This window comes from Microtus pennsylvanicus, chromosome 1, assembly GCF_037038515.1.
Source record: "Microtus pennsylvanicus isolate mMicPen1 chromosome 1, mMicPen1.hap1, whole genome shotgun sequence".
Taxonomy (NCBI): Eukaryota; Metazoa; Chordata; class Mammalia; order Rodentia; family Cricetidae; genus Microtus; species Microtus pennsylvanicus.
In genome coordinates this window covers 61863261-61891011 of record NC_134579.1, presented here as the reverse complement: position 1 = coordinate 61891011, position 27751 = coordinate 61863261, and the positions used below count along the sequence as shown (strand labels likewise).

General features: G+C 43.9%; 1 protein-coding gene across 2 annotated transcripts in view; it reads left to right on the top strand.

Moving 5' to 3' along the window:
- The window catches only part of Lmln (leishmanolysin like peptidase), a 59825-nt gene that overhangs the window by 9732 nt on the left and 22342 nt on the right, over window positions 1–27751 (top strand). For both annotated transcript variants that reach the window (XM_075965932.1, XM_075965941.1), the window contains exons 6-11: window positions 2664–2842; window positions 6484–6589; window positions 8273–8367; window positions 12953–13070; window positions 18170–18277; window positions 21074–21150. In XM_075965932.1, the coding sequence (XP_075822047.1) occupies window positions 2664–2842; window positions 6484–6589; window positions 8273–8367; window positions 12953–13070; window positions 18170–18277; window positions 21074–21150 (683 nt within the window). The remainder of the gene's footprint in view (window positions 1–2663; window positions 2843–6483; window positions 6590–8272; window positions 8368–12952; window positions 13071–18169; window positions 18278–21073; window positions 21151–27751) is intronic.

Sequence of the window (27751 nt, the reverse complement as noted above, 5' to 3'; positions counted from 1 at the left end):
GTGGGTGTGTGGGTGTGGGTGTGTGGGTGGGTGTGGGTGGGTGTGGGTGTGTGGGTGGGTGTAGGTGTGGGTGTGTGGGTGTGGGTTTGTGTAGGTGTGTGTAGGTGTGGGGGGTATTGGTGTGTGTGTGTGTGTAGGTGTGGGTGTGTGTAGGTATAGGTATGGGTGTGTAGGTGTGGGTGTGTGTAGGTGGGTATGTTCAACCTTCATTTCTGTCACATTCTGTGTGACAGATACCTGGCCAGAAGTAACTGGGGAGAAAAGGGTTTCTTGCAGCCTACAGTTCCAGGTCATTAAGGGAGTCAAGGCGAGCATTCTAAAGACGGACTTGGTTGGGATTCCAGGGAACTATAGCTGGACCCTTGCTAGCCACCTATGCTCAGCTTACCTACAGTTCAGGACCGCCTGTTTAGGGATGGTACCACCTACAGTGGGCTGAGCCCACTATATCAGTTAACCTCCCACAGGCATGCCCACAGGCCAGCATGCTCTAGGCAACTCCTCATTTGAGGCTGCCTTCTCTTGGGAGTCTAGGTTGTAGCAAGTTGACCTAGAAGTAGAAGTAACCGCATACCTAGCTACAGGGGTATGTTTTGTTGTTTTGGTTTGGGTTTTTTTTGTTTTGTTTTGTTTTGTTTTTGAAATGAATTCTCACTATGTAGCCCTGGCTGTCCTTATAGGGAAATGTGTTACAGTTGTAGTGTTGCAGGGATATCCTGACTTATTGGGAAGCCAGGCTATACTTAGAGCCGCAATAGGACAGCTCTGGAGGGGTGGAGCTGCAAAAGGTGCTCAGCTGTGGAGCAAAGGTGTCCTGACTATAGATAGGGAACCCAGGCTACCTGAAGCTGGGGTGCGGTAGGGGATGGTTTCCCCATAAGATATAGTGATCCTGCTTTTCTCCTGGAGAAAACAGCTGAGCTCTGCTCTGTTCCCTTAGGGGAATGTCCTAGCTGATCTGTGGCTTATCTGGCCCAAGATGTTTCTTTTTTTGCTAAGACTCTGCTAAAGGGGAAGCAGGTGAAGAAATGTAGCAATCTCCTCCAGCTCCGGGGGAAAAAGCTGTTACTTTTTTCTGCCCAGCCTTGATCAGTCCTCCTTAAGAAGTGTCCTAGCAAAGTTCTTCTGTTCTGCTCCACCTTGCTCAGGCCCTTAGGGGAGCGTCCCAGCAAGTATTTCAGCTCAGTTCCCTAGGTGATGTCCCAGCCAGGTTCTTCTGCGCCTGCGACTCTTGAGAAAGAGATTTATTTGGGAAGGAGGAGTCTAGGAGAGGGGCTACCTCTGCCTGGGAGGGATAAATGGCTAACTGGAAGGTCAGAGAGGTTTATATAGGGCTTCTTAGGGGCAGACTTTTCCCAGGTCTCCCTTGGGAGGGATTGGTTAGTTGGTCAGGGGCAGAGATGGCCCTGATTTCAGGGCCAAACTGTGTTTCTTTTACTGGTCCGTTTTAGCTTTTTGACTCTAATCTTAGGACCAGGGCATATTTCTTTCACTGACTCTGATTCTAGAGATAAAGTGTCTTTCCTTCCTTCCTTCCTTCCTTCCTTCCTTCCTTCCTTCCTTCCTCCCTCCCTCCCTCCTTTCTTTCTTTCTTCCGGGTCTATTTATTCATTTTGTATTCACAGTGTCCTGCCCAGAAGAGGGTACCAGATCTCATTACAGATGATTGTGAGCCACCATGTAGTTGCTGGGAATTAGATTCAGGATCTCTGGAAGAGCAGCCAGAGCTCTTAACTGCTGAGCCATCTCTCTAGCCTCAGTGTGTTTCTTTGACACTAGTTTCAGAGTCAGGGCACTTGTCTTTAATCCTGGGTTCAGGGATAAAGATGTTTCTTTTCCTGATCCAGGTCTCAGATCCAGGGTATGTTTCTTTTACTGACTCTGGGTTCAGAGTCAGGGTGCTCAGTGATTGGATGGTTTCCTGCTCCAGTTGTCCCTTTTACCCTACAGTCCTAGTACTCCCTCTGTAGACCAGACTGGCTTCGCACCTACAGAGCTCTGCTTGCCTCTGCCTCCCGAGTGCTGGGACTAAAGGATTTCATCACTATGCTCAGCTTAGTCTCGGGGTTTAAAAAGCATTTGTTTCTTTTTCTCTGCATCCATGTTTATTGACCTCTATAAATAACGGTCACTTATTTTCGTTGAGTATAAATTAAAACTTTTAGTGAAATAAATTCACTAAAAAGAGGTGTATTGGTCTGGACTCCAAATCCCAGCATGCCAGGTCCTGGCCCCTCCCGGTTCCCCCTTGGGGCCACCCAAGAGCGCAGGAATCCCATTAAACCTGGATATTTTTTAATTTGGCTTGTTGTGATTTGGCTTGATTGGGATTTTTGTTTTGGCAGAGAGCTCTCCTTAGGAAAATTTTCTAACAAGAGATAAGAACAGAACAGAGAAAAAGAGGTGGGATTTGTGGTCCTTGATACGGTTTTAGAGCCAGAAATCTTGCCTCGTTGCTTGGTATGGGTTTAAGGGATCCTCCTGCCTCAGCCTCCCAAAGTCCTGGGACTGTAGGTTTGCAATGCTTGCCTGCTCAGTTTCTGATTTGGGGGAGATTCAGGGAGAATAAGTGAGAGTTGAGTGATGTGCATCTGCAGTCTGCAGTCACCTGATAGTGCTGCTCAGCTAAGTCTGACCTGCCTTTCCTGTGCTCCTGTGTGTAGCAATGCAGGGTCTGCCGAGAGGGTAAGTGGCCCTGCGGAGCAGTGGGTGTGCTAGACCACGAGGGGGTCCAGGATGCAGACTTCATCCTCTATGTCGGTGCTCTGGCCACTGAGCGGTGCAGCCATGAAAACATCATCTCCTACGCGGCCTATTGTCAGCAGGAGGCAAAAATGGACAGGTGAGTCTTCCTCCAATGCTGCTTCCCAAAATGCTTTAGTGTACCGTAAGAGGAATTTTCTATCTACTCAGTTGCTTCTAGGACTAGGAAATAAGTTGTTCAAGGAAAGAAAGCCAAAAACTTCCCTTGACTTTTTTTCTCTTTTCTTTAAAAAAAAAAGTGTTTGTTTATTCTTTGTGGGTATGTACACCTGAGGTAGAGGTGTGTGTGTGTGTGTGTGTGTGTACACCACATGTGTGCAGGAGCCTGAGGAGGTCAGGCATCAGATTCTCTGAAATTAGAGTCAGGGGCAACTGTGAGCCACCATGTGGGTGCTGCGAATCAAACCCAGGCGCTCTGGAAGAACAATCAGTGCTCTTAACTACTGAGCCATCTCTCTCAACCTCTCTTTGCCTTTTTCATTCCAAAAAACTCCAAGAAAAAAATACTATCAAGAGAGAATTTCTGATTAATAAACAAAACACAAAAGACTGAGAATTTTATTGTCATATTAATTCCTATCCAAGGAACCAATTTGGACTTTAAATTTTACCTTTAACATCTTACACTGTAAGAATATAAGAATATTCTAGTATTTTACTTGTATTACCTACCAACTTAACATCTTAATTACTGGGTAAGTCAATAAAAATTGATTACAAATGCAAAAGATTGCCTGTCACACACCAGAAAACTACTTAAAGAAAGTAGTAACTCTCACGTGACCTAGAGCAGTGTGGTTCTCAGCCTGTGGGTTGCGACCCTTCTGGCAAACCTCTAGCTCCAACAATATTTACATTACAGTTCATAAAAGTAGCAAAATTATATTTATGAAGTAGCAACAAAGCTACTGTTGCAGCTGGGGTCCCACAGCATGAGGAATTGTGTTCAAGGGCTACAGCATTAGGAAGGTTGAGAGTTGACTTAGAGTGTTAAGTGTGAGACTCAGAAGTTAGCACGCTGATGTGTGCATTTTCAACTTTAGAGAGTTTAGTTTTTCTTTGGTGTGTTTGTGTATTCATTTATTTTTGAGCTGGGGTAGCTAAGTAGCCCCCAGTTGGCATTGAACTTTAGCGATCCTCTTGTCTTGGCTTCTGAGTGGTGGGTTACAGATGTATGCTTCCAGTTCCTGAAGGGCCTGAGGAAGTAAGCATGTCTTGTGAAAGCAGTCAGCCACTACAGTGGGATTGTTTCTTCTTTTCACTGCTTTACAGAGAACCCAGCAAAGATAGGTTAAGGGGGCTGCAGAGATGACTAGGTGAAAGACCATATGCTGCTTTTCCAAAGGACTCCAGTTCCAGCTCTAGCACCCTCACCAGGCCCACTCACAGCTGCCTGTGTGATGCTCTAGTGCCCTCATCTGTCCTCCGGGAGTACTGCACTCACACACACACACACACACACACACACCCATACTCAGGCTCATCCGCATCTAATTAGGCCCAGAGTGATGCCTCAGTGATCCAGAGCTCAAGCTTTTACTCTTGCAGAGGGCATAGGTTCAGTTCCCAGCACCTGCAGGGTGGTTCACAACCGTCCTTAACTCCAGTTTTAGGAGATCAGATAACTTCAGACCTCTGCAGACACCAGTCACATATGCATGCATGCAGGCTGAACATGCATGTATGTGACTGCATGCATGCAGGCTGAACAATCGTACACATAAAATGAAAAAAGAATCTAAAAATAAATTTAGCCAGAGGGTGGTGGCAAATGCCTTCAATCCCTGGTACTATAAGTCCTAAACACCCTCACAGATCTCTGCCTGTCTCTGCCTCCCGAGTGCTGGGGTTAAAGGCAGTGGAATATTTTTGAGACATACACCTTCATTTGTACTTCAAAATCTAGTTCTTTCCCTAAATTTGAACTAAACCATGTGGATTGCATATATACAAAATCACATTTTTTATATAAAGTGTTAAAACAACATTGCAAAGACAGAGTACCTATGTGTATTTGGATATTCTAAGGAAAAGACTCTGAAATACAGAATTTCCAGTCATCCAGTTTAGGGTGTCCTGTCATAGCTGTAGCGCTGAATGTCCCAGGTTAGAGGAGACAGAGGAAACTGTTGAGTCTTGGGCAAACTCAGATGGTTTGAAAATAACATGCATGGTATTGTTGACAGTAGTAGCCACTGGTGCTGGACATTAGAAGAGACAAGGGAGGGGGTGGTAACAATATCTTTACTGTCTTCTTTATATGTTTATTTTCAAAAGAGTTTGTTTCTATTTAATGTATATGGGTGTTTTGTTTGCATATGTGTCTGTGTACCGCTTATTTACTGTGTGGCTGCAGAGCTATAGACAAGTTGTGAGCCACTGTGTGAGTGCTGGGACCTGAACCAGGTCTTCTTGAAGAGTAGCCCATGCTCTCAGCTGCTGAGCATCTCTTCAGCCTTCCTTGTATGTTTCTAATTGTTTGAGCATATTCTGTTCTACTGTGAGCTTTTAAAACCACTTATAAAAGCTGTGTTGAACTTTCTATGTGAGGTTCAAGGTGACTAGCCTGGATGAGTGAGGAAAAGGATATAAAAGTCCCAAGTTGCCTGTATCTAAATTAGGTTGTCTCATTTCTGCATCTCATGATGCTGAAAGCACCTACTGGTCCTGCTGGCCTTCTGCTGAGAGAATTCAGGGAGGAGTCAGGCATGAGAGTCCTGTAACGGAGAGGTGTTTAGTTCTGTTACTCTGCTCTCTACTTAGCTGTGGCACTGTAACGATGCCATTTGATGTGGATGAATAGGAAAGAATAAATGGTCTTTGTACGAATGACTGTGGAACTAATCCCACCTGGGGAAAGATTGGGTTTCTTCGGAGAGTGTCGGTGTGGAACCAAAGGCGGCACAGTGTCTTTGCTCCTGCTCCCTGCCTCCATGAGAAGTGGTCTCACTGACCAGGCTGCCTGGAGCTCACTTACTACCTGGCTTGAATGTGAAACTCACCAGCAGATTCCAGGCTGGCCTTGAACTCCAAAGTGATCCTCTTGCTTCTACTTCCCAGGTGCTAGAATTGCAAGCATGCTTGGTTTAGTATAGGCAAGTTAGTAAGATCCTATATCAATGGAAAACAGAAAGCTGGAGATGAAGCGTCATAGTAGAGTGCTTGCTTAGCCAGTGTGAGCCCTGAGTTCAGCCGGGAAACAAGGGAGAGAAAGAGAAGTGGAGGGGTAGAAATTCTTACTGGCAAAAAGCCGTGTGGACCTATCCCTGCCAAAAGGTCATTTAAACAGGCCTGATGGTCCAGGCCTGCGATTCCAGCTATTTAAATGGGACAAAAGTTTGTTATCAGTAGACAGCTATAACTTAGTGAGGTTTATGCTGTTTCCACAGTGGGCGGTTAAAGCGAGGGTAGAGAAAAGTTTGGGTTCCTTCATATTGTCTGTTTGCCACCTCTTTGAAAGACAGCAGGATACATGGAGTAAATTGTTCAGGGTGATGAGCACTTGAAAACCTCTATGGTGCCTCTGTACCCCTCAAAAACAGGTGCTGCTTTCCCGTGCCGCTGGAAAGCAGAGAGAGAGAGAGAGAGAGCGCTCGAATTAGCTGTCTGATAGTAAACAAATCATGTCCTTGCGCTGTCTTCTGTAGAGAAGTATAGATTAGCAAATACTGTAATTACTACTCTGGAATATAATAGAAAATGTCGTGTTTATTTTAACAGGCCGATAGCAGGATATGCTAACCTGTGTCCAAATATGATCTCCACCCAACCGCAAGAGTTTATTGGGATGCTGTCCACAGTGAAGCATGAAATCATTCATGCCCTGGTAAATGCTATTAACTTCTGTCACTTCCTTCAGACCGCTGATTTATTGCTTGTGCTGTGGTCTTAATACATGCTTTCAATGACATGTGAATTCCTAGGGTCATGCTCGGTAAAACCTAGTTAGTTGTGTTCCTTTCAACGGGATTTTTTAATGGTCAGGATGGGATGAATTTCACTAGCTGGTATAATTTACAATTAAACTAACATTGCCATTGGGTAAGTAGGACTTTGGAAGAGATGATTAAACTTCTAAAGAAAAGCATCTTCGAGCCAGATGTGCTGACTCAGGCCTGCAATTCTTTTTTTTTTTTAATATTTATCTATTATGTATACAATATTCTGTCTGTGTGTATGCCTGCAGGCCAGAAGAGGGCACTAGACCCCATTACAGATGGTTGTGAGCCACCATGTGTTGCTGGGAATTGAACTCAGAACCTTTGGAAGAGCAGACAATGCTCTTAACCTCTGAGCCATCTCTCCAGCCCAGGCCTGCAATTCTTACGTTTGAGATGCTGACCATGATTACAAGTGTGTGCTACTGTACCCAGTGTATGCAAATCCAGGGCTTCATACACACTAGACAGCCATTCTACCAACTGACTGCCTCTGATGCACACACACACAAAATAAATTGTAGATATATGTATGTGTATATAGTGCCAGTTTGAGGCTTAGATGTTGAGCTTTTATAGATGCTGTTAGGAGTAGACTTGATCCCCAGCTCCGTATACCATTCAATATTGTTAATAATTTTTAGTAGTAGTAGCTGCAGTTTTGACACTTAGTAAATTTGGGTGAAGAAGATAGCACCATGGTACCTTAGGTTGTATTTAGTATAAATAGATAATACTTAAGTCTAATATTTATAAATAAAGGCCACTGAAGTGGTAGGGATTGGCCCTGTAATTCATTCATTGTTCCAGTTTTATATTCTCAGCTTTTGTTCTGCATTTGGAAATGATCCATGACAGGGTCTCCAACAAGGAAAGACACTAAAATACCTGTAAAAAAAACCACACATATGAATTAAAAAGTGTAATTCCCCATGCTCTGTAGTGTGTGCCTGGAGGTATGATAATAACATAGCATTGATATGTAGAGCCTGAAGGCAGATTTAAAACATATAGTGTATTTAGAAAATCTTGTATTGAACATTTATATCAGTGGGCTGGAGAATGCATACTGCTCTTTCAGAAGACCCAGCCAGTTCCTCACAGCCACGTGGAGCAGATTGCAACCACCCTCCCTCCAGCTCCATGGCATCTAGCACCCTCTTCTGGCCCCTGAGAGCACCCACACATATGTGGGTACGTTCACACAGACAGATGCCCGTTAATAAAAATAAAAATAATCTTTTAAAATGTTTACAGCGGTAGTCAAGTGTTTTAAACTGTAAATACAGCTCACTGACTTGCTGTTGAAGGCTGGGGTAACTTCTGCAGAGCTGCATGGCACTCTTGTGACTAATATCAACACCTCCTCATGACAGATGCAGTTACCTGTGCTCTGACTGAGCATCCTACTGTATGACTATGTCAGCATCATGGATGGTGGGTGCTGCTGTGTCTGCTCTGACTGAGCATCTTACTGTATAACTAATGTCAGCATCCTGGATGCTGGGTGCTGTGTGTCTGTGCTCTGACTTAACATCCTGCTGTAGGGCGCTTTGAATTCTTCCTTCCAGGGTTTCTCTGCTGGGCTTTTTGCATTCTACCATGATCAAGATGGAACTCCCTTGACCTCACGGTCTGCAGATGGCCTCCCGCCTTTCAACTATAGGTATTTGCGATTTTCATTCTTACTCTTCTTTAGAGGGTGCTAGAACCTGAGAATCACAACACTGCCCATGCAGTGAATGACGGTGACTTCATGGCCAACCTAAAGGAGCTGAGGATACTAAGACAAAACGGACTTGAGATGGTGTGTCCAGAGGACACCCCTTGCCACTCAGGTGTCTTCCCACCATATTATAACTGATAGTTAGGCTGTGGGGGTTTTATTTATTTAACCTACTAAATTAGCAGTGTTCTGAGCCTAAAACAAGCAATGCTGAAAGCAGTTTATCAGTTAGTCCCAGGACAATAACCATCAGCGTGATGTATATAAAAATAAATATCTAAAATAAGGGTTTATATCCATAATAACACATGCAAATATTCATGACAATTTTATGATTAACAGTCAAATAATATGAACCACCTCAAAATCTATCAAAATAAGTAAATTATAATATGTGTATAAAACTGAAAACTAGGGGGCTGGAGAGATGGTTCAGAGGTTAAGAGCACAGGCTGTTCTTCCCGAGGTCCTGAGTTCAATTCCCAGCAACCACATGATGGCTCACAACCATCTGTAATGAGATCTGGTGCCCTCCATGCCAAAATACTGTAAAATAAATAAATAAATTAAATAAATAAATAAATCTTTTTTTTAAAAAAAAACAAAACAAAACTGAAAACTACATAATACTTAAAAAAGAGTGCACTATTGGCTGGGTCAGTATGTGCATGTGAGGTCATAGGTTCAGTCCCAGCATCAGCAAAAAACAAATTCACCTTTGCTGTATGCAGAAACATACTCAGGTATACTACAAAGCAAAGTAACTCAAATAGTCCATTTATATGGAAATCAGTACTGGCAATAATAAAAGGAGAATGGCTTTACTTTAGGGAACCGTCTGCCAACTGCAGTAAAGTAGCTGTCACTGGGCAGTGTCACAGGGAAACCTTCCCAGGTGCTGACTATTCCTGTCCCTTTCTCGGGGTCTGATGTAGGGTAGCCATTAGCAGTTCATCTGGTACTGGCAAGATGGCTAAGCAGGGAAAGAGCTTCTTGTACAAGCCTAACAACACGTACATGATGCATGATAAACACATACATACACACACACACACACACAGATAATAATAAATACATTTTGAATTAAAAAAACCCACTTGGTACTGGAGAGATGGCTCAGCAGTTAAGAACACTTGCTGCTTCTCCAGAGCACCTGAGTTTTATCACAAGGCTCATAACTGCTTGTAACTTGAGGTCCAGAGGATCTGACCCCTTCTCTGATTGTCCTGGTACCTGCACATAAGTGACATACACACAGGCACATAATTAAAAGATAAAATTTTAATTAATCCTTATGTTATTTGCTTTTTGTATATTTTGCTTTAATTACAAAGTTCACCAATAAAATAGTTTGTACTATTTTTTAAAGCATGTATTTGTTGATTTTTAGAATTTTTTTTTAAGACAGGATTTTTCTATTCTGCCTGTCCTAGAACTTGCTCTGTAGCCCAGGCTGGCCTCAAACTCAGAGTGGGAGTAAAGGCGTGCACCACCACACCTGGTTTATTTCTAGTGTTTTTAGAGTAAGTATAAAGTGCAGAATTCTAGGCAGTGGTGGAGACCCAGCTGTAATCTCAGCAGTGGGTGGTGGGGGCAGGAAGATTAGAAGTTCAAGGTCAGCCTCTGCCCTGTAATCAGTTCTGGGTTGCTACAGGGACCTCATCTCAAAGAACCAAAGTGGTGGAGGACGACAACAAAGAGACAAATGTTAATGTCTAAGTGGATGTTTTTCCGAGAGTGTGCTTTTTGTTTGGTGGTATGGAAGAAGCCACTCTCTGAGAAGAATGCTGGCCCTGATGGAACACGTAAATGACGAGAACAGCGCACTCTGTGCAGTGGGAGAGTGATGTGTGTAGGGGTCAAGGCAAGCTGATACTTTATGAAATCTTCCAGTATAAATGCAGGTGCTAGAGTAGTAAATTCAGTCGTTAGACATGAAGAATGGGGTTCGCCTCTAGCCTGTCTGGGAAACCATTCCTGTGCTGGTCTTGGTGATTTGTACCTGTACTCCCAGAATCTGGGAGGCTGAGGCAGTAGGGTAAGGAGCTCAAGGCTAGCCTCTGCTACAGAGCAAGGCCAGCTTGTACTATATGAGAGCCTGTTTAAAAGCAGACAGATGGGAGTGAGGTTTGAGAGAGACTGGTACCCTTGAAGGATGTTGGAGAACAGAATGTTGGTTGATTAATAAACTAAAAGCTGTTGTTTTCTTGCTGGCTTTGTTTACTGTGCTTAAATATTGTCTTCCCAAAATAGATAGAAATAAAATTAATGCAACCCCCCCCATAGGAATAAGGGTCCTAAACAGCAAGGTACTGAGTGGGAGAGTCAGGGATAGGAAATAAGATGAAAGCAGTAGTTGGTACCAGGTGGTCTTACATAAGCTGATGACTTATGCAAAGCAAGTTTATTAGGAAATATAGCATCATTTATACCATAACCACTACCCATGGGGAGAGTCAGGACCCCAGAAACGGCATCCTGGACTCCTGTGAGGCACTGGTTTTAGCCCTAGGCTGGCCTTGCCAAGTCCACTGCTGAACAAGGACACAGAGCTAAAGTTCTCTTTGTCCTTTCCTCAGGACCTCTGAGACCGTCTGGGTTGGTCTTGCTCCCCACAGTGCAAACTGTTGCCATGACTTCCTCACCACACTGGACTGCATTCTCTCTCTCTCTTCCTTCCTTCCTTCCTTCCTTCCTTCCTTCCTTCCTTCCTTCCTTCCTTCCTTTCTTTCTTTCTTTCCTTGTTACTTGGTTTTGTTTGTTTTTTGAGACAGAGTTTCTGTCCTGGAACTCTCTCTGGAGACCAGGCTGGCCTCGGACTAACTGAGATCCGCCTGCCCCTGCCTCCAAGTTCTGGGATTAAAGGCATGTACTACCACTGCCCAGCTGAACTGTATTCATTTTTAAATAAGGTCCAAAATAAGGTGCCTCTCTCAAAAACACCCAAATCTTGAAATTGGAAGTAGATATGTTATGCAAGAAATGTAAAAGGAACTGGTCCCCCCCACTCCCCACCCCCGAGAAAGGACCTAACATGCCTGGCTAGCCTCTAACTTAAAGGCAGCTAAGGACGACCTTGAATCCGCGTCACAGGGTGTGCCACCACAGCCACTTTACACTGGGGACCACGCCCAGCTCAAGCACTGAACCAGCCGAGCCACATCTGCAGCCTAGCATTTTAGTTCTGATGATATATTTTTGGGTTCTTCGGCAGCCCCTTTATCATTGTTGGATGGTCTTGTCTCCTAACAGGAACTTTGTTTCTCATCTCCTTCATCTGATGTGACTGTAGCCACTGCAGGCTTCTTCAGAGAATTAGTTACATAGTGCATCTTTTAAATGACTTGCCATCTCTTTGTGTCCTTGGATTTAGACAGCATTTCTCTGGAGGAGTAGAGAATAATGCCCTTTTAAAACCCAGAGGCCCCCACCATCCTGGGTTATTGTTTACACAGTGGCCTGGAAGTTGTAGACAGGGCATGGGACCATGGAGCTGCCTGTTCTTTATGAAACTCGTCCATCTTTCATGAATAAGTGCTTCTCAGATTGATGCAGCTCATTGCTGATTTCCAAGGCTCTAAAAAAGTTGATTTGGCCAAGTTCTTGTTGATTTCACACCAGAGTTTCCAGAGACGTGTACTCTGCCATTTTCCTGAGAACTTTCTAGAATTTAATTTTGTAGATAACATGAAATAATATTTTTCCTTGATGGATAACCAGTTTCAGGACACAATAATTAAATCATTTTTCACTAATATGACAACATTTTTTGGTTCAGTTTCCTTATATGTTTGGGTCTGCCTCTGCTTTGGTTTCTTTACTTACTTCCTCTTCCTTCTCTTTTTGTCTTTTTCTTGAAATGCAATAAACTTGTCAGAAGCAGCCACTGAGAGCTGAGGTCTAGTCAGCTACCGAGTGCTTGCCTCGCGTCTACAACGTCCTGGGCTGGATCTCCACAGTCAGCGGGAAAATAATGCAGTCATCGTCCCAGCTCAGCATTGCTATGTGAACTTTAGAACTGGTTCTCTCATCTCCCTAAGCCTCTGTCTTTCCTACAAGAGGCGGTTAGAAAATCCTTATGAGCCTGGGTGTGGTGGAACACGCCTGTACCTGAAGTGTTTGGGAGGCAGAGATTGGTGGATCTCTGTGAGTTCATGGCTAGCCTGGTCTACGTAGTGCGCACAAGGCCAGCTAGGGCTACATAGTGAGAGCCTGTCTCTCTTTTTTTTTTTTTTTTTTTTTTTTGGTTTTTCGAGACAGGGTTTCTCTGTGGCTTTGGAGCCTGTCCTGGAACTAGCTCTTGTAGACCAGGCTGGTCTCGAACTCACAGAGATCCACCTGCCTCTGCCTCCCGAATGCTGGGATTAGAGAGCCTGTCTCAAGAAAGAAAATAAAGTGTTTATAAGTACATTACAGGATGTGGTACATAGTAGCTCTCCAGTATTTCATTTCGTATGTTACAAGTACTTCCACGTTTACAGTTGTAGTAACCTGGCAGAACGACCGTTTTCTTGTGTAATTACAGCCTGGGATTGTACCAGTGGAGTGATAAAGTAGTTCGGAAAGTGGAGCGGCAGTGGAATGTGCGAAATAATAAGATAGTCCGCCACACTGTGTATCTCCTGGTGACACCTCGTGTTGTTGTGAGTACCTTCTTCGTGTCTCATTTTTCATCATGGTCCCTGCTTTACTGGTCATTTCTGTTTAAGAATGAGTGCCAAAATTTCAGTCTGTAACAGAAATTGTAGGAAGACAATTTAATAAAGCAGCAAGCCAGGACAGAGGGGAGGAAGTGGAAATTTGGCAGTGCATCCCCATCCAACCTGCTGCTCTAAGACTGGAGGTGAGAGGTGCTTGTGCCTAAGGAGAAGCAGTATTATTCAGCATTTTTGTGGGACTCAGTCTGCAGGTTCCTGTCACACAAACATGAGAACCTAAGTTCAGATCCTCAGCACCCCCATGGTAAAAAAAAGGGGGGGGGCCAAAACAGTTAGTACTTGTCTGTAACCCCGGAAGTTGATGGAGGAGTGGAGACAGGCAGATTCCTAGAGTTCAGGTGATTGATTGGTCAGTCAGTCTAACACAATGAGTTAGCTCCAGGTTTAGTGAGCGCGCGCACGTGCACACACACACACACACACACACACACACACACACACAGAGAGAGAGAGAGAGAGAGAGAGAGAGAGAGAGAGAGAGAGAGAGAGAGAGAGAGATGTATTTTAAAAGTTAGGTGGAAGCCTGGCCGTGGTGGTGCACGCCTTTAATCCCAGCACTCGGGAGGCAGAGGCAGGCTGATCTCTGTGAGTTCGAGACCAGCCTGGTCTACAAGAGCTAGTTCCAGGACAGGCTCCAAAACCACAGAGAAACCCTGTCTCGAAAAACCAAAAAAAAAAAAAAAAAAGTTAGGTGGAGGGCTGGAGAGATGGCTCAGAGGTTAAGAGCATTGCCTGCTCTTCCAAATGTCCTGAGTTCAATTCCCAGCAACCACATGGTGGCTCACAACCATTTGTAATGGCATACACACAAACAGAATATTGTATATATAATAAATAAATATTTATTAAAAAAAAAGTTAGGTGGAAAAAACTGTTTAAGGGACACACCAGGTACTGACTTCTCATGTCTGCATGCGCACACACAAGATCATGTACACATACACAAAGTTATTTGAACCGAAAAAGAAGAAGCAGCAGCAGCCGTGGCTGGGGCAGGGGCAATGGCTAGTGATTAAGAGCACTACAGTTCCTACAGAGGACCTGGGTGTGAGTGTCAGCGTCCACATGACTGCTCGCAGCTATCTACAACTCCCGTCCTAGGAGCTCCTGACCCTCTTTAGGCTTCTGTGGGCACCAGGCATGCGTGTGGTGCACAGATGTGCGGGCAAAACACCCATAATAAAAATGAGGAGGAGGAGCACAGGGACTCTGGGCTCAGCTCACTCACATTCCCATTTGGCCTTCCTGGGGCACACCTACATAAAGGGAAGAAAGAAGGCATGGAGGAGGGTAGCTGCCGATGCCTGCTTTGTTGGGGATGGCTTTAAAAGACCATAGCCTCAACCCAAAAAGCTCGTTCAGTGAGCTGACGCTTCAAGAAGGCCCATATAATACACACTGAGCTAAGAGCTACTCTTTTTGCCAAAATCTGGTATGGGAAAGAATTTGTCACTTTCACTACGTATGGTTTTGGGTATTCCTGCCAAAAATGAGGTGAATAACCAGGGGTCCAGCTGACATCATGACTCAGGAGATGCAGCCTTTTGGAGGATGTCAGTGTTCCAGCAACCCTGAAGTCATGGATGCATAAATGCAGTTCTACCTGGTTTGGTAGCAGTTTCATATATAAAATCCCTTGTTATAATTATTGAAGGCTAAAAATCAAGAAGACTGCCATTGCTGGGATGTCTCTGAGTAATGTCAGACTGACTGCCCCACATATATGCTATCATCAAGAGAACCACTGAGCTGTTTTAAAAACTGTTAAACTGGCCGGGCGGTGGTGGCGCACGCCTTTAATCCCAGCACTCGGGAGGCAGAGGCAGGCGGATCTCTGTGAGTTCGAGACCAGCCTGGTCTACAAGATCTAGTTCCAGGACAGGCTCCAAAACCACGGAGAAACCCTGTCTCGAAAAACAAACAAACAAAAACAACAACAACAAAAAAAAACCTGTTAAACTGGAAAAGAACGAGCTTACACCATTGGGTGCAGTCGGCGGTGTGAGAAGCCTTTGGGTTGGGACAAAATATCTGCAGGCTGTATGTCTGATAAGTTACTGTAAAATACATAAGACTCTAACTGCAAGAAAACAAAAACCTTATTTTCAAAATGGACAGGAAGACAGATGTCACGGTGTATGCCTGTAATAGCACTGGATGCTGAGGCAAAGGATGGAGCCTAGGCCAGCCTAGGTTACATAGTGTGACCGTGGCTCCTAAAAGGAAAGTAAAACCAGCAGCAAATAATGGGCAAAGGACCTGAAAAGGCTTTTTGTTTTGTTTGTTTTCTTTAGACAGGGTGTCTCTTTGTATCCCTGGCTGTAGACCAGGCTGGCCTCAAACTCCTGCCTCTGCCTCTTGAGCTCTGCGGTTAAAGGCGTGTGCTACCACACCTGCTTTAAAAAAAAAGTACAGCTCAATAAAAACAATAAGAAACTTATATATAAAAAAGGAAAATCCTGCAAAGAACCAATAGATATATAAAAATGTTCAGCATCACTAACTATTGGAAAATAATAAAACTCCAGTAAGATGTACCTGTGACTTTTATCAAAAAGACAGGACGTGAGGCACATTGGTTGGTCTATGGAGAAAACATGCCCTATTGTTGGGCATGTGGCTAGCTACCTCCATTAAGGAAAACTAATCCAGCCATCCAGTGTGAAATCAGTTTGTCAGATGTCCCTGCTCACGTATTTATGCAGCACAAGTCACAATAGTCAAGTTCTGGGATCTGCCTCAATGTCCGTTAGTACATAAATATGTGAGAATGGTTGTATATACACAGAGTGAGGCAAAGTGGAGGGACACTGTTGCTTATGACATGCATGGCACTCAAGAACATCGTGTGAGCCGGGCGGTGGTGGCGCACGCCTTTAATCCCAGCACTCGGGAGGCAGAGGCAGGCGGATCTCTGTGAGTTTGAGGCCAGCCTGGTCTACGAGAGCTAGTTCCAGGACAGGCTCCAAAGCCACAGAGAAACCCTGTCTCGAAAAAACCAAAAAAAAAAAAAGAACATCGTGTGAGTGAAATGAGCTAAGCACACACCGGGGAGCACTCGGTGTTGGTGTTCGCATGTGCTGTCTGAAACAGGGCACGCTGGCATGGACTTGGTTGGCGGAGTGCTTGCCTAGTGTGCGTCCAGTCCCAGTACTCCATAAAATGGGCTGGCATGTCATACACATCTGTGGACCCCGTACTCGGGGTGAAGGAAGGGAAGTCAAGGTCATCACAGCTACCAGCCTGGACTACATACAGGCCCTGTCTGCAGTTAGATAGTGGACACACAGAATGGCTTCAGGTGGGGTTACAGATGACAGGGGCGGGCATGGAAGGAAGGGTATAGGATTTCAAGGAGGAAGAAGGGCGTTTTTCTTCTTTTCTTTTTTTTTTAAAATATTTATTTATTTATTTATTATGTATACAACGTTGTCTGTGTGTATGCCTGGAGGCCAGAAGAGGGCACCAGACCTCATTACAGATGGTTCTGAGCCACCATGTGGTTGTTGGGAATTGAACTCAGGACCTCTGGAAGAGCAGACAATGCTCCTAACCGCTGAGCCATCTCTCCAGCCCGGCGTTTTTCTTCTTAAAAAACAATTTTTTTATCAGATCTATAGTGAACAAGTTAATACTGCACATTTAAAAATTGCTAGGGTGGGGCTGGAGATGTGGTTCAGTAGTTAAGAGCACTCACTGTCCTTTCAGAGGACCTGAGTTCAGTTCCCACCACCAACATGGCAGCTCATAACCGTCTGTAATTCCAGTGTCAGGGAATCTGATGTCTCTTTCTGGCCTCCATGGGTACTGTATGCACAGACCTGTACTCAGAGATACACAAATACACATAAAATAAATATTTTTAAATTGCTAGGGAATAAATTTCGAACATTCTTTTTAAGTTTTTACTGGTATATGTTATACATAAGAGTGGGCTTCATTATGGCATTTTCACACATGTATATAATTTGTTTTGATCATATTCTTGCTCTCAAATATTATCACAAATCAAATGAGTATTAGATGATAGATATGATAATTAACTTGATTTAACTATTCCATAATATTCATAAATCATGACAGTACTCTACCCTATAACAATGTGTGAGGACCTGGTCAGTTGTCCTCATCAACTTAGACCATGAAACCCAATATGGACAAGTTCAATAGAACCACCATCTACGGGCTGCCCATGCCCGCTGCAGCGGCATACATTTCAATTTTTTTCATCACAATGTATAATTATAAATTACCAATTTATAATAGATATGAAATTTTAAAATTATTGATATCAGAATTATAAGCAGTCATCCTAATAGTCTTTTTGTTTGTTTGTTTTTTGAGACAGGGTTTCTGTGTATCTTTGGAACCTGTCCTGGAACTCACTCTGTAGACAAGACTGGCCTCAAACTCAACAGAGATCCTCCTGCCTCTGCCTCCTGAGTGCTGAGATTAAATTTGGTATGCGCCACCACCTGGCCCAATTTTATTTTTTCTAATGTGACATTTTTGTGTTTGTTGAGGCAGGGTCACATGTAGTCTAGGCTGTACTCTGTAGGCAATGATGACCTGATCTCCTAGTCTCTTGGCTCTAATAACAGGCATGTGCATGTAAAAACTGTGTGTCCCTTAAAGCCAGAAAGTGAAGAGGTGGCTCAGTGGGTAGTGTTTTCTGTGCAGCCAGAGTTCATCACCCAGGTAGCATGCTGGAAATCCCACAAATGCCTGCAACTCCAGCTTCGAGAACCTCTGGCACCCTCCTGCCTGGGTCCTGCACACAAATACGCACACACATAAATAGTTTTTAAAATCAGCCTTCAAAGAGAGAAGAAAATATTAAGAGAAATAATAGTTTTCTAGCCAAGAGGAATGTGATAATAATATCAAAATATTTGACTATATTAAAACTGTATTTTAAAGAGGTTCTGTTTCATCAAACTGATTCTTTCACACCGCTTTATCCTACCCTGTGATAAGGAGTGCTGTTGTCTTATGCTGTGGGTGTTTGTTTCTCTGATTCCCAGGAAGAAGCACGGAAGCATTTTAACTGCCCAGTTCTAGAGGGGATGGAACTTGAAAATCAAGGCGGGATGGGCACTGAGCTCAACCACTGGGAAAAGCGCTTGCTAGAGGTCTGTTCAGTCTTGTTCAGTGTTTATCTTTATTAACATAATTCATGTGCATAATTCAATTTTATGTAATGTGTTTCTGTATAAACATTTGTATAGAGAGAATCTGAAAGGAGAATGAATTTACTAAAGTAAATCAAGCTAAAGTAATTCCAAAATTACTTTGGAATTGAGATTCAGACAGGCTATGAAGTAAGGTGGAACATCATTAGTAGCATAGACTGCAACCTTGGCTCTCCTAATTGTTAAGGGCTGCACAATATTCAGTTATGCAAACAAAACAGGCCTGTGTTACTGAACATTATGTTTTAAATAATAAATCTTTTTTTGTTTTTAAGACAGTGTCTTATTATGTAGTCCAAGCTGGCCTTGAACTTACAGCAACCCTCTTGCTTCTGAATGCTGGGATTGCAGATGTGTACCCTATGCCAGACTAAAAGCTGTTGTCATTTTGCTTTTGTGTTACTGGGATTGAACCCACAACTTTGTGCATGCTTGGCTTTTTTCTTTTCTTTTCTTTTCTTTTTTGTTTTTTTTTAGAATTTTCGAGACAGGGTTTCTCCGTAGCTTTTGGTTCCTGTCCTGGAACTAGCTCTTTTTTTTTTTTTAATATTTATTTATTTATTATGTGTACAATGTTCTGTCTGTGTGTATGCCTGCAGGCCAGAAGAGGGCACCAGACCTCATTACAGATGGTTGTGAGCCACCATGTGGTTGCTGGGAATTGAACTCAGGACCTCTGGAAGAGCAGACAATGCTCTTAACCCCTGAGCCATCTCTCCAGCCCCTAACAGGGTAATCAATCGCTAACAGCTAACAACCCTGAACGGTTGCTAACAATTGACAGGGTAAACAATTGTTATACAACTGTGAACAGTTGCTAACAACTGTCATAAATGGCTGACTGTTATTAATCAACAGAAAACACAAATGGCTGACTGTGAACAATCAGCTGAAAGAACTCACTACCTTTGGACCAGCCTGGAACTAGCTCTTGTAGACCAGGCTGGCCTCGAACTCACAGAGATCCGCCTGCCTCTGCCTCCCGAGTGCTGGGATTAAAGGCGTGCGCCACCACCGCCCGGCTTTTATTTCTGAGATATATCCTAGTCCTAAATTTTCGTATTAAAAAAGAAAACAGGCATGGTAGCACACACTTTAGTTTCAGAACTTAGGAGGCAGAGGCAGGTGGATCTCTGTGAGTTCGAGGCCAGCCTGGTCTACAAGAGGCTACCCTGGTCTGTGTAATGAGTTCCCGGCCAGCCAGAGCTACATAGTGAGAACCTGTCTCAAGAAAAGATGTGGTGAGCGACTGCCGTGCGTGCCTTGCAGAGTGGTGCAGTAGCGGACATTCTTAGCTCAACTAAACAGTCACCAGGCTGTGTTGGGACAGTTCCTTACAAGGACGTTGGCACAGCAGAATTGGGAGCTTTCCTTGTGTTATACCCAGCGGCTGTCAGCAGTGCCGCTCCCCCTCAGTTGCAGAACAGGAACACAAAACTGTCCCTTGGATGAATGTGAGATCTAGTTTGGTTTAAGAGTACTGTGACCCACAGAGGAGCAGGGATTTTTTAGTGGTTTCACAGACTAACCTTTCAGACTCCGCAGGGATGCCCCCAATGGTCACTTTACACGGTGACATCCCAGCTGTAACTTACTAGTGGGTTTCATTATAGTTCTCCCAAGGCCAAGGTGCATCAACAGGCCTTTCCTCTCATGTGCTCTTACCAGGTAATGTCCTGTCTATTTGGTTTCTGGGGAATAGAGCCAGAAAGTTAATCCCAGGTCACATTGGTTTATACAGGGAGAATCTGGAGGGAGAATTAAGACTCTGAAGTGAAATGCCTTGGTTAGAAGGTGTGTTTCTATATTTTTTCTTCGAGATATGTTTAGATAGCTGCAGCAAGCAGAGCTCATGTCTGAAGGTCATAAGCTCAGGAAGAACGAGTTTCTCTCTGCTCAGATGCTGTGGTCTAGGTCACAAAGGGTAACAATGGCAGACACTTATGAAAGCAAATACCTCATTCCTCCTATGGGCATTTCTGTCTTTGTATTTTCCTTAAGGAATTTTCTTAAGTGATTTCCTTGGAAACTATAGAGTGGCCAGAAATGAAATTTTATGTGCTTTTCAGTAGAAGACCCAAGAATACCAATTTTATTAGCTTCATTGATTCTGTTAATAAGCATTGTGTCCCTGGACCGTTATATTAAAGGTGATGTTACGGTATGGGGAAAGAACACTCAGTGTCCTTTAGAGACTCAGAGAACTCTCTGACTTCCTAGAGATTTGCTGCCTACAGGGCCTGGAGCCCTCACCAGGATGTGGCTGCCTGGTCGGAGTCATACGATGTAAATTAAACTACTGAGCACCTGGGTATTTTGCCGTAATCCCTTGGTCCCCTGGTTCTGCCACGCTTGTTCTGCACTAATATTAGTGTAGGTTTCTGTGGTCACAAAGTTGAGAGTTAGGGAAGGGCTTTCCTTGCAAATCCATGTAAACATTCCCCCTGACTCCCCGTCTCCACCACTCGCTCACTTGATGCTGCTCAGGGAGAAGAGCTGTTTGCAGTAGGGACCCTCATCCCATGGATGCTGTGTTCATTTTCATCAGGAAGTCTCCACTGCTGCTTGTCTGTCACGGCGGAGAAATCAGAGAGTAGAGGCTACTTCCTCAACTGAGATGCTTTAAAAAGCTTTCGTATTTGATCATTTTCTAGAAAATTTAACCACATGAAACATCTTAAATATGCATAGGGATCACAGAGTTCTCTTCTAATAAAATCTGTTGGTAATTTTCAGAATGAAGCAATGACTGGTTCTCACACCCAGAACCGAGTCCTCTCTCGAATCACTCTGGCATTAATGGAGGACACTGGGTAAGACAACTGTGAGAAAATGACGAGTTTATAAAATAAAATAATATTCAAAATGTAGCTTAAGAAAATGCTGGTATTCCAAAGCAAAATGTACTTAGCAATTCTTTGACTTTTGTGCGGTTTGTTCTTAATATAACGGAGTAAATATAACAAAATCTAAGATACTATGAAGCCATGCTGATATGAAGGGAAAACTAACCTAGATAGTTTTAAATTATTGAATGAGTGATGTACAGATTCCTAGGCTTTTTGTTGGTGTTTTGTTTTATTTGGTGTTTTTAAGACAGTGTATTTCTACCTACCTGGAACTTGCTTGGTAGACCAGCCTGACCTCAAAATCACAGAAATCCATCTGCTCTGCCCCTCAGCTGCTGGGATTAACAGTGAGTGCCACCATTCCCAGCACAGAGTCCTAGTTTTTAAATGAATAGAACTCTCTGGTAGAACAGTGAAATATTTTATTTAAATAAAATACCTTATATAACTCTTACCTAACAGGGTCCTAGAAATTTTAGTAGGAGCATTATTGCCTCTTGTTTTTTCTAAAACAGCCTACGAGAAATTTAAAAATAGCATCGAACTTGAAAGCCAACAACAAAAGTGTCATTAAACCCTGGAAATGAACTGACGTGGTGATGCTGCCTGTAACTCTAATCCTAGTGTCCAGATGCTGGCGCAGGGTGACTGAGTTTCAGTCTCCGCTGCGCAATAAGACTTTGCCTCAAAAATTAAAAAAAGAAAACAAACCACACACCATGAAAATAATTGATATTGCCTTAACTTTTGAGGGGTCGATGAAGTATAAAGATTTAGGGGCTGGAGAGATGGCTCAGCAGTTAAGAAAACTGGCTGCTCTTCCAGAGGACCCAGGTTTAATTCCGAGCAGGAGTTCACAGTTCATTTGATCCACAGCCAGGAGGCAGAAAGAGCCCTGGGACTCACAGGAATATTTAAAAAACCCCAAAGCCCCACTCCCCAGTGTCACATCTCTAAGAAGACCACACCTAATCCTTCCCAAATGGTTCAAATATATGGACCTATGAGGGTGGGGAGAGATGGTCATTCAGGTCACCACAGAAGTATAAAGATTTTAAAATACAGAAGTCATGACAACACAGAGCTCATAGCTGACTCTGAGAACAGTCTCAATAAAAATGAGCAGAATGGGGTGCAGTGGCTTAATGGTAGAACACTGCCTGGCATATTCGAGGTTCCATCCCCAACATAGAAGCGCCCACTAAATAATGATAGTGGTGGTAATGATGATGATGGTGACGATGATGATGATATGAGACTAAGAAATTCTCTTTTCTGTTTAAAGAGAGCCAGAGATCTAGGTCAGAAAGGACTTGATTGAGGCAGCTTTTCCCTACCAGTACAAAATCAGTGACCTCTGGAAAACCAAGAGTGAATTAGCTTAATGAGAGCAAGAAATCAGCTCAGGTGAGAATCAGCTTCCTGCCTGTTAATCCAGGGGAAAGAGTGGGAGTTAAGACGCAGGTCATTGAGGCCTCCCGTGGGGAGTCAACAAAGTCTGTCACATCACTTGAGGCAGGACCAGGGCCCTCCCCACTGAATCTAGACTGAACAAGGTATCCCTTCTTAGGGAATGGGCTCCAAAGAGCCAGATCATACACTAGGAATAAATACTGGTTCCACTGCTAGTGGCCCCACAAACTGCCCAAGCCACACACCTGTCACCCACATTCAGAGGGCCTAGTTTGATTTTAGGCTGGTTCCCCAGCTGTCAGTCCAGAGTCTGAGCTCCCACTAGCTCACGTAGGCTGTTTTCGTGGGTATCCCCATCATGGTCTTGGCCCCTTTGCGTATAATATTGCTCCTTCCTCTCTATGCCTGGATTCCAGGAGTTTACTCCAGTCTAGCTGTGGATCTCTGCATCTGCTTCCATCAATTACTGGATGAAGGTTCTGTGATGACAATTAAGGTAGTCGTCAATCTGACTGCAGGGGAAGGGCGGTTTAGGTACCCTTTCCACTATTGCTTAGATTCTTAGCTGGGATCATCCTTGTGATTTCCCTAGTGCCTGGTTTCTGGCTCCCTTTTTCAAGCTATCTCTTTCCTTGCTCTCCCTTTCTGTCCTTTACCTAACTCGATCTTCCTGATCCCTCCTGCTCCTCCTGCTCCCCTTCTCCCCTTCTTACTCCCCTACTACTCTTCCTCCCTTCCCCCATGCTGCCAATTTATTAAGGAGAGCTTGTCTACTTCCCCTTCCCAGGAAGGAATGCCACTCTGAAAGTCATTATTAGCATGTAAAATTTGAAATTAAAAAGGTACATTCTATAAAGTGATAACAAATACTTAAGTTCATGTAGACTTCTTTCATCTTGTGGATATTATTCTTTTTACATATTTTATTATGAAATATAATAATACACACAATACAAAGAAAACAATGCATATAAAACAGTGATTCTCATGTTCCTATAGACTAGAAACAACAATGTGTTGTTTCTCATTTGTAACATTGTCTTTATTATCTTGAAAGTTGCAGGGGGCTGGAGAGATGGCTCAGAGGTTAAGAGCACTGGCTGCTCTTCCAGAGATCTTGAGTTCAATTCCCAGCAACCACATGGTGGCTCACAACCATCTGTAATGAGATCTGGTGCCCTCTTCTGGCCTGCAGGCATATATGGAGGCAGAATGTTGTATACATAATAATTAAATAAATAAATCTTAAAAAAAAAGAAAGTTGCAGATATGTTCCCTATATATTTTATTCCCCTACAAGCTCCTATAATATATGACTTTTAATTAACAAAATTAATAATTTCTTAATATTTTATAATATCTTGTTATGGAGGATTATATAGCTATATAACCCCTTGTTTTTCTCCTTTTACAACTGATTTGTTTAGGATCTAAATAATCCTGATTGGTTGGTACATCTTTTAGGTTTGCTAATTTAAACCTTTTTTTGCACATTCTACACAAGTATGCAGATTCACTGGTGTAGCGCCTCACACCCCAGGAAGCATCTTGACCAAGTGTAGTGCTCGGGCATTGGCAGAGACACCAAGACCTTCAACAGGAAAAGAACACTTTAACAAATGGGCCAGGACCAGGTCAGAATTTAACAAGACCTGACATAATAGCTGAGACCGTAAAGCACTTGACATAAAGCAGATTGAGTCTCTTTGATACTGGATTAGGAAATGATTCTTAGATCTAATACCAGCAACCAAAGATAATAGAACATTTGGACTTCATCAGAAAAATTTAAAAATTGTGCTTCAAAGAAAATTATCAAGAAAATAAAGGCCGGGCGGTGGTGGCGCACGCCTTTAATCCCAGCACCAGGGAGACAGAGGCAGGTGGATCTCTGTGAGTTCGAGGCCAGCCTGGTCTACAAGAGCTAGTTCAAGGACAGGAACCAAAAGCTACAGAGAAACCCTGTCTCGGAAATCCAAAAAAAGGGGGCTGGAGAGATGGCTCAGTGGTTAAGAGCTCTGCCTGCTCTTCCATAGGTCCTGAGTTCAATTCCCAGCAACCACATGGTGGCTCACAACCATCTGCAGTGAGATTTGTTGCCCTCTTCTGGCCTGCAGGGATACATGCAGGCAGAATACTGTACATAATAAATAAATAAAACTTTAAAAAAAAAAAAAAAAAGAAAATCCAAAAAAAGAAAATAAAAATATAACTCACAGAATAAGAAAACATGTTTGCAGGTCATTTGTATAGTGACCATACAGTTTTCAGAGTATGTAGAGGAACAGTTAATGGCACAATAAGAAAAAGGCCATAGGGAAAAAGCCGTAATTTAAAAAGAGATGAAAAATCAAGAGTATTTCTTCAAAAAAAAATATACAGAGACAAATGAGCATATGCAAAGATGCATGACATCACATGTCATTAACAAACTACCATTAAAACTCTCATGAGACATGAATGCGACGTGACTATATACAGAGCACCAGTACCTCCAAGTCCAGGCGAGGACACAGAGTCACAGAATTCATTTATTGTCAGTAGGAAAGCAGCATGATTCAGCCACATTGGAGGACTGCTTATAAAGCAGTTTGGTGACTGCTTATAAAACCGAAGATGTTCTTACCATATAGCTAGCTGTGCTCCTTGATAATTATGAAATGAGTTGAAATCGTACACCTGCAACAAAAGAGGCTCATGTTGGCTCGATAAGGAAGAGTTGTTTAGCACCAACAACAAAGAAGCTACAGTCCATGAGAAGACATGGATACTGAATGGAAGAAGCCAGTCCGCAAAGGCTTCAGACTACAAGGCCACTGTGTGACGAAGGGTAAAACTGTAAGGAGGTGGTTGCCAGCCTTGGTGCAGGAAGGAGAGATGGATACGCAGAAGACAGGGTGGGGCACTAAACCATGCGCATGGCATCCTCTTGATAGATGCCTTCCCTCCCTCCCTCCATTTCTCCCTTCTTTCCTTGTGGTGCTGGAGAGCCAACTTAGGGGCTTTACGCATGCATGCGAGGCAGAGCATACACCCTAAGAGTGAAGCCTAATGTGTACTGTGGGGTTTGGTAGTAATGTAAATTCCTGTGTAAATTCACTGGTGTAACCAATATGTAACTTGGGTGAGGGGCACTATGAGTCTGTGGAGGTAGGGAGAATCTAGGAACTCTTTGTACCCTCTACTCGTTTTGCTAGTACCTTAAAACTGTCCCCACACTAAAGTCTGAAAAAAAGAAAGAAAAAAAAAGAGAGATTCTGCTATGCACTGCAAGATGTATGAGCCTTGAAAACATTATGTTAAGTGGAAGAGTAAGTCTGGCAGTGGTTTAGTGTTTGTGAGGAATGGGAGATGGGGACAGGAACTTGGTTTATTTAGGGAGGGGGTGATGGAAGTATTCTGAAATTAGTTATGACATGACTGTGTGTATATACTGCAAGTATATGTGCCCATTATAAACATCATTTTCACGTTATGTGGGTTAGAGCTCACGTTTTAAAGCTCATAGAGACATTGAGACCAAAGCTGTAAGTCCCAGGCACTGTCCCTTAGCTGGTGTGTGCCGGTGTCTGCGTCCCTCACTTGTAAAGTAGCAGTAACAGTAATACTTCCTCCATCGAGGCTTCTGAGGCTCACCCGAGCTACTGTATGGAAAGCCCTAGAACAATGGCATAGCACTTGGTGATTATCAACCAAGTGTTGGAATTTTATATAAAACCTGAACCTCCTGAGAACAGATTTACTTTTAGTGCCCATAGCACAGTTCTTTCTGCTGCTTTTGAAAGAAAGGACGGTTCATCCAACCCAGTAAATGATCTTGTAGCCCAGTTACCCCTGGAAACCCTGTTTCCAATGCTTCCTCATACAAGCCTCAGGTCCCCACACCAGCTAAGTTTTGCTGGTAGTACACTTTGTCTTTTGTAAAACTCATTATTTAGAATATTTTAGTTTATCTGACTTCCTTAGATTAGATTAGAATTTTAAAATTTTTATTTTTTTGGAGTTTTGTTTGATTATTTGAGACAGGGTCTCATTTTATAGTTCTGTCTGGCCTGAAACTCACATTGTAGACTAGGCTAGTCTCAAATTCATAGAGATCTGTCTCACCAGTGCCGGGATTAAAGGGTACCCCACACACCTGGCTTATTTTATTTGTGTGTCTATGCTGTGTGTATGTGAGTACCCACAGAGGCCAGAAGGCGACTCTGGATGCCCTGAAGCTGGAGAATTTGCTGGCTAAACTGCCTTTGATTTAAGAACCTTTTCTCACAGTCCTGTGCAGCAGCCCTCCTGCAGCAAGGGCTTTACAGTGTGCAGCTCTGACCATGGTCTCTGGGTCCTTTACAGTGTGCAGCTCTAGCCATGGCCTCAGGGTCCTTTACAGTGTGCAGCTCTGGCCATGGCCTCCGGGTCCTTTACAGTGTGCAGCTCTGACCATGGCCTCCGGGTCCTTTACAGTGTGCAGCTCTGGCCATGGCCTCCGGGTCCTTTACAGTGTGCAGCTCTGACCATGGTCTCTGGGTCCTTTACAGTGTGCAGCTCTGGCCATGGCCTCCGGGTCCTTTACAGTGTGCAGCTCTGACCATGGTCTCTGGGTCCTTTACAGTGTGCAGCTCTGGCCATGGCCTCCGGGTCCTTTACAGTGTGCAACTCTGACCATGGCCTCCGGGTCCTTTACAGTGTGCAGCTCTGGCCATGGCCTCAGGGTCCTTGAGAGTGTGCAGCTCTGACCATGGTCTCCGGGGTCCTTTACAGTGTGCAGCTCTGGCCATGGCCTCCAGGGTCCTTTACAGTGTGCAGCTCTGGCCATGGTCTCCAGGGTCCCTTACAGTGTGCAGCTCTGGCCATGACCTCGGGGTCCTTACAGTGTGCAGCTCTGGCCATGGCCTCCAGGGTCCTTTACAGTGTGCAGCTCTGGCCATGGTCTCCGGGTCCTTTACAGTGTGCAGCTCTGGCCATGGCCTCCGGGTCCTTTACAGTGTGCAGCTCTGACCATGGCCTCCGGGTCCCTTACAGTGTGCAGCTCTGGCCATGGCCTCCGGGTCCTTTACAGTGTGCAGCTCTGACCATGGCCTCCGGGTCCCTTACAGTGTGCAGCTCTGGCCGTGGCCTCCGGGGTCCTTACAGTGTGCAGCTCTGGCCATGGTCTCCG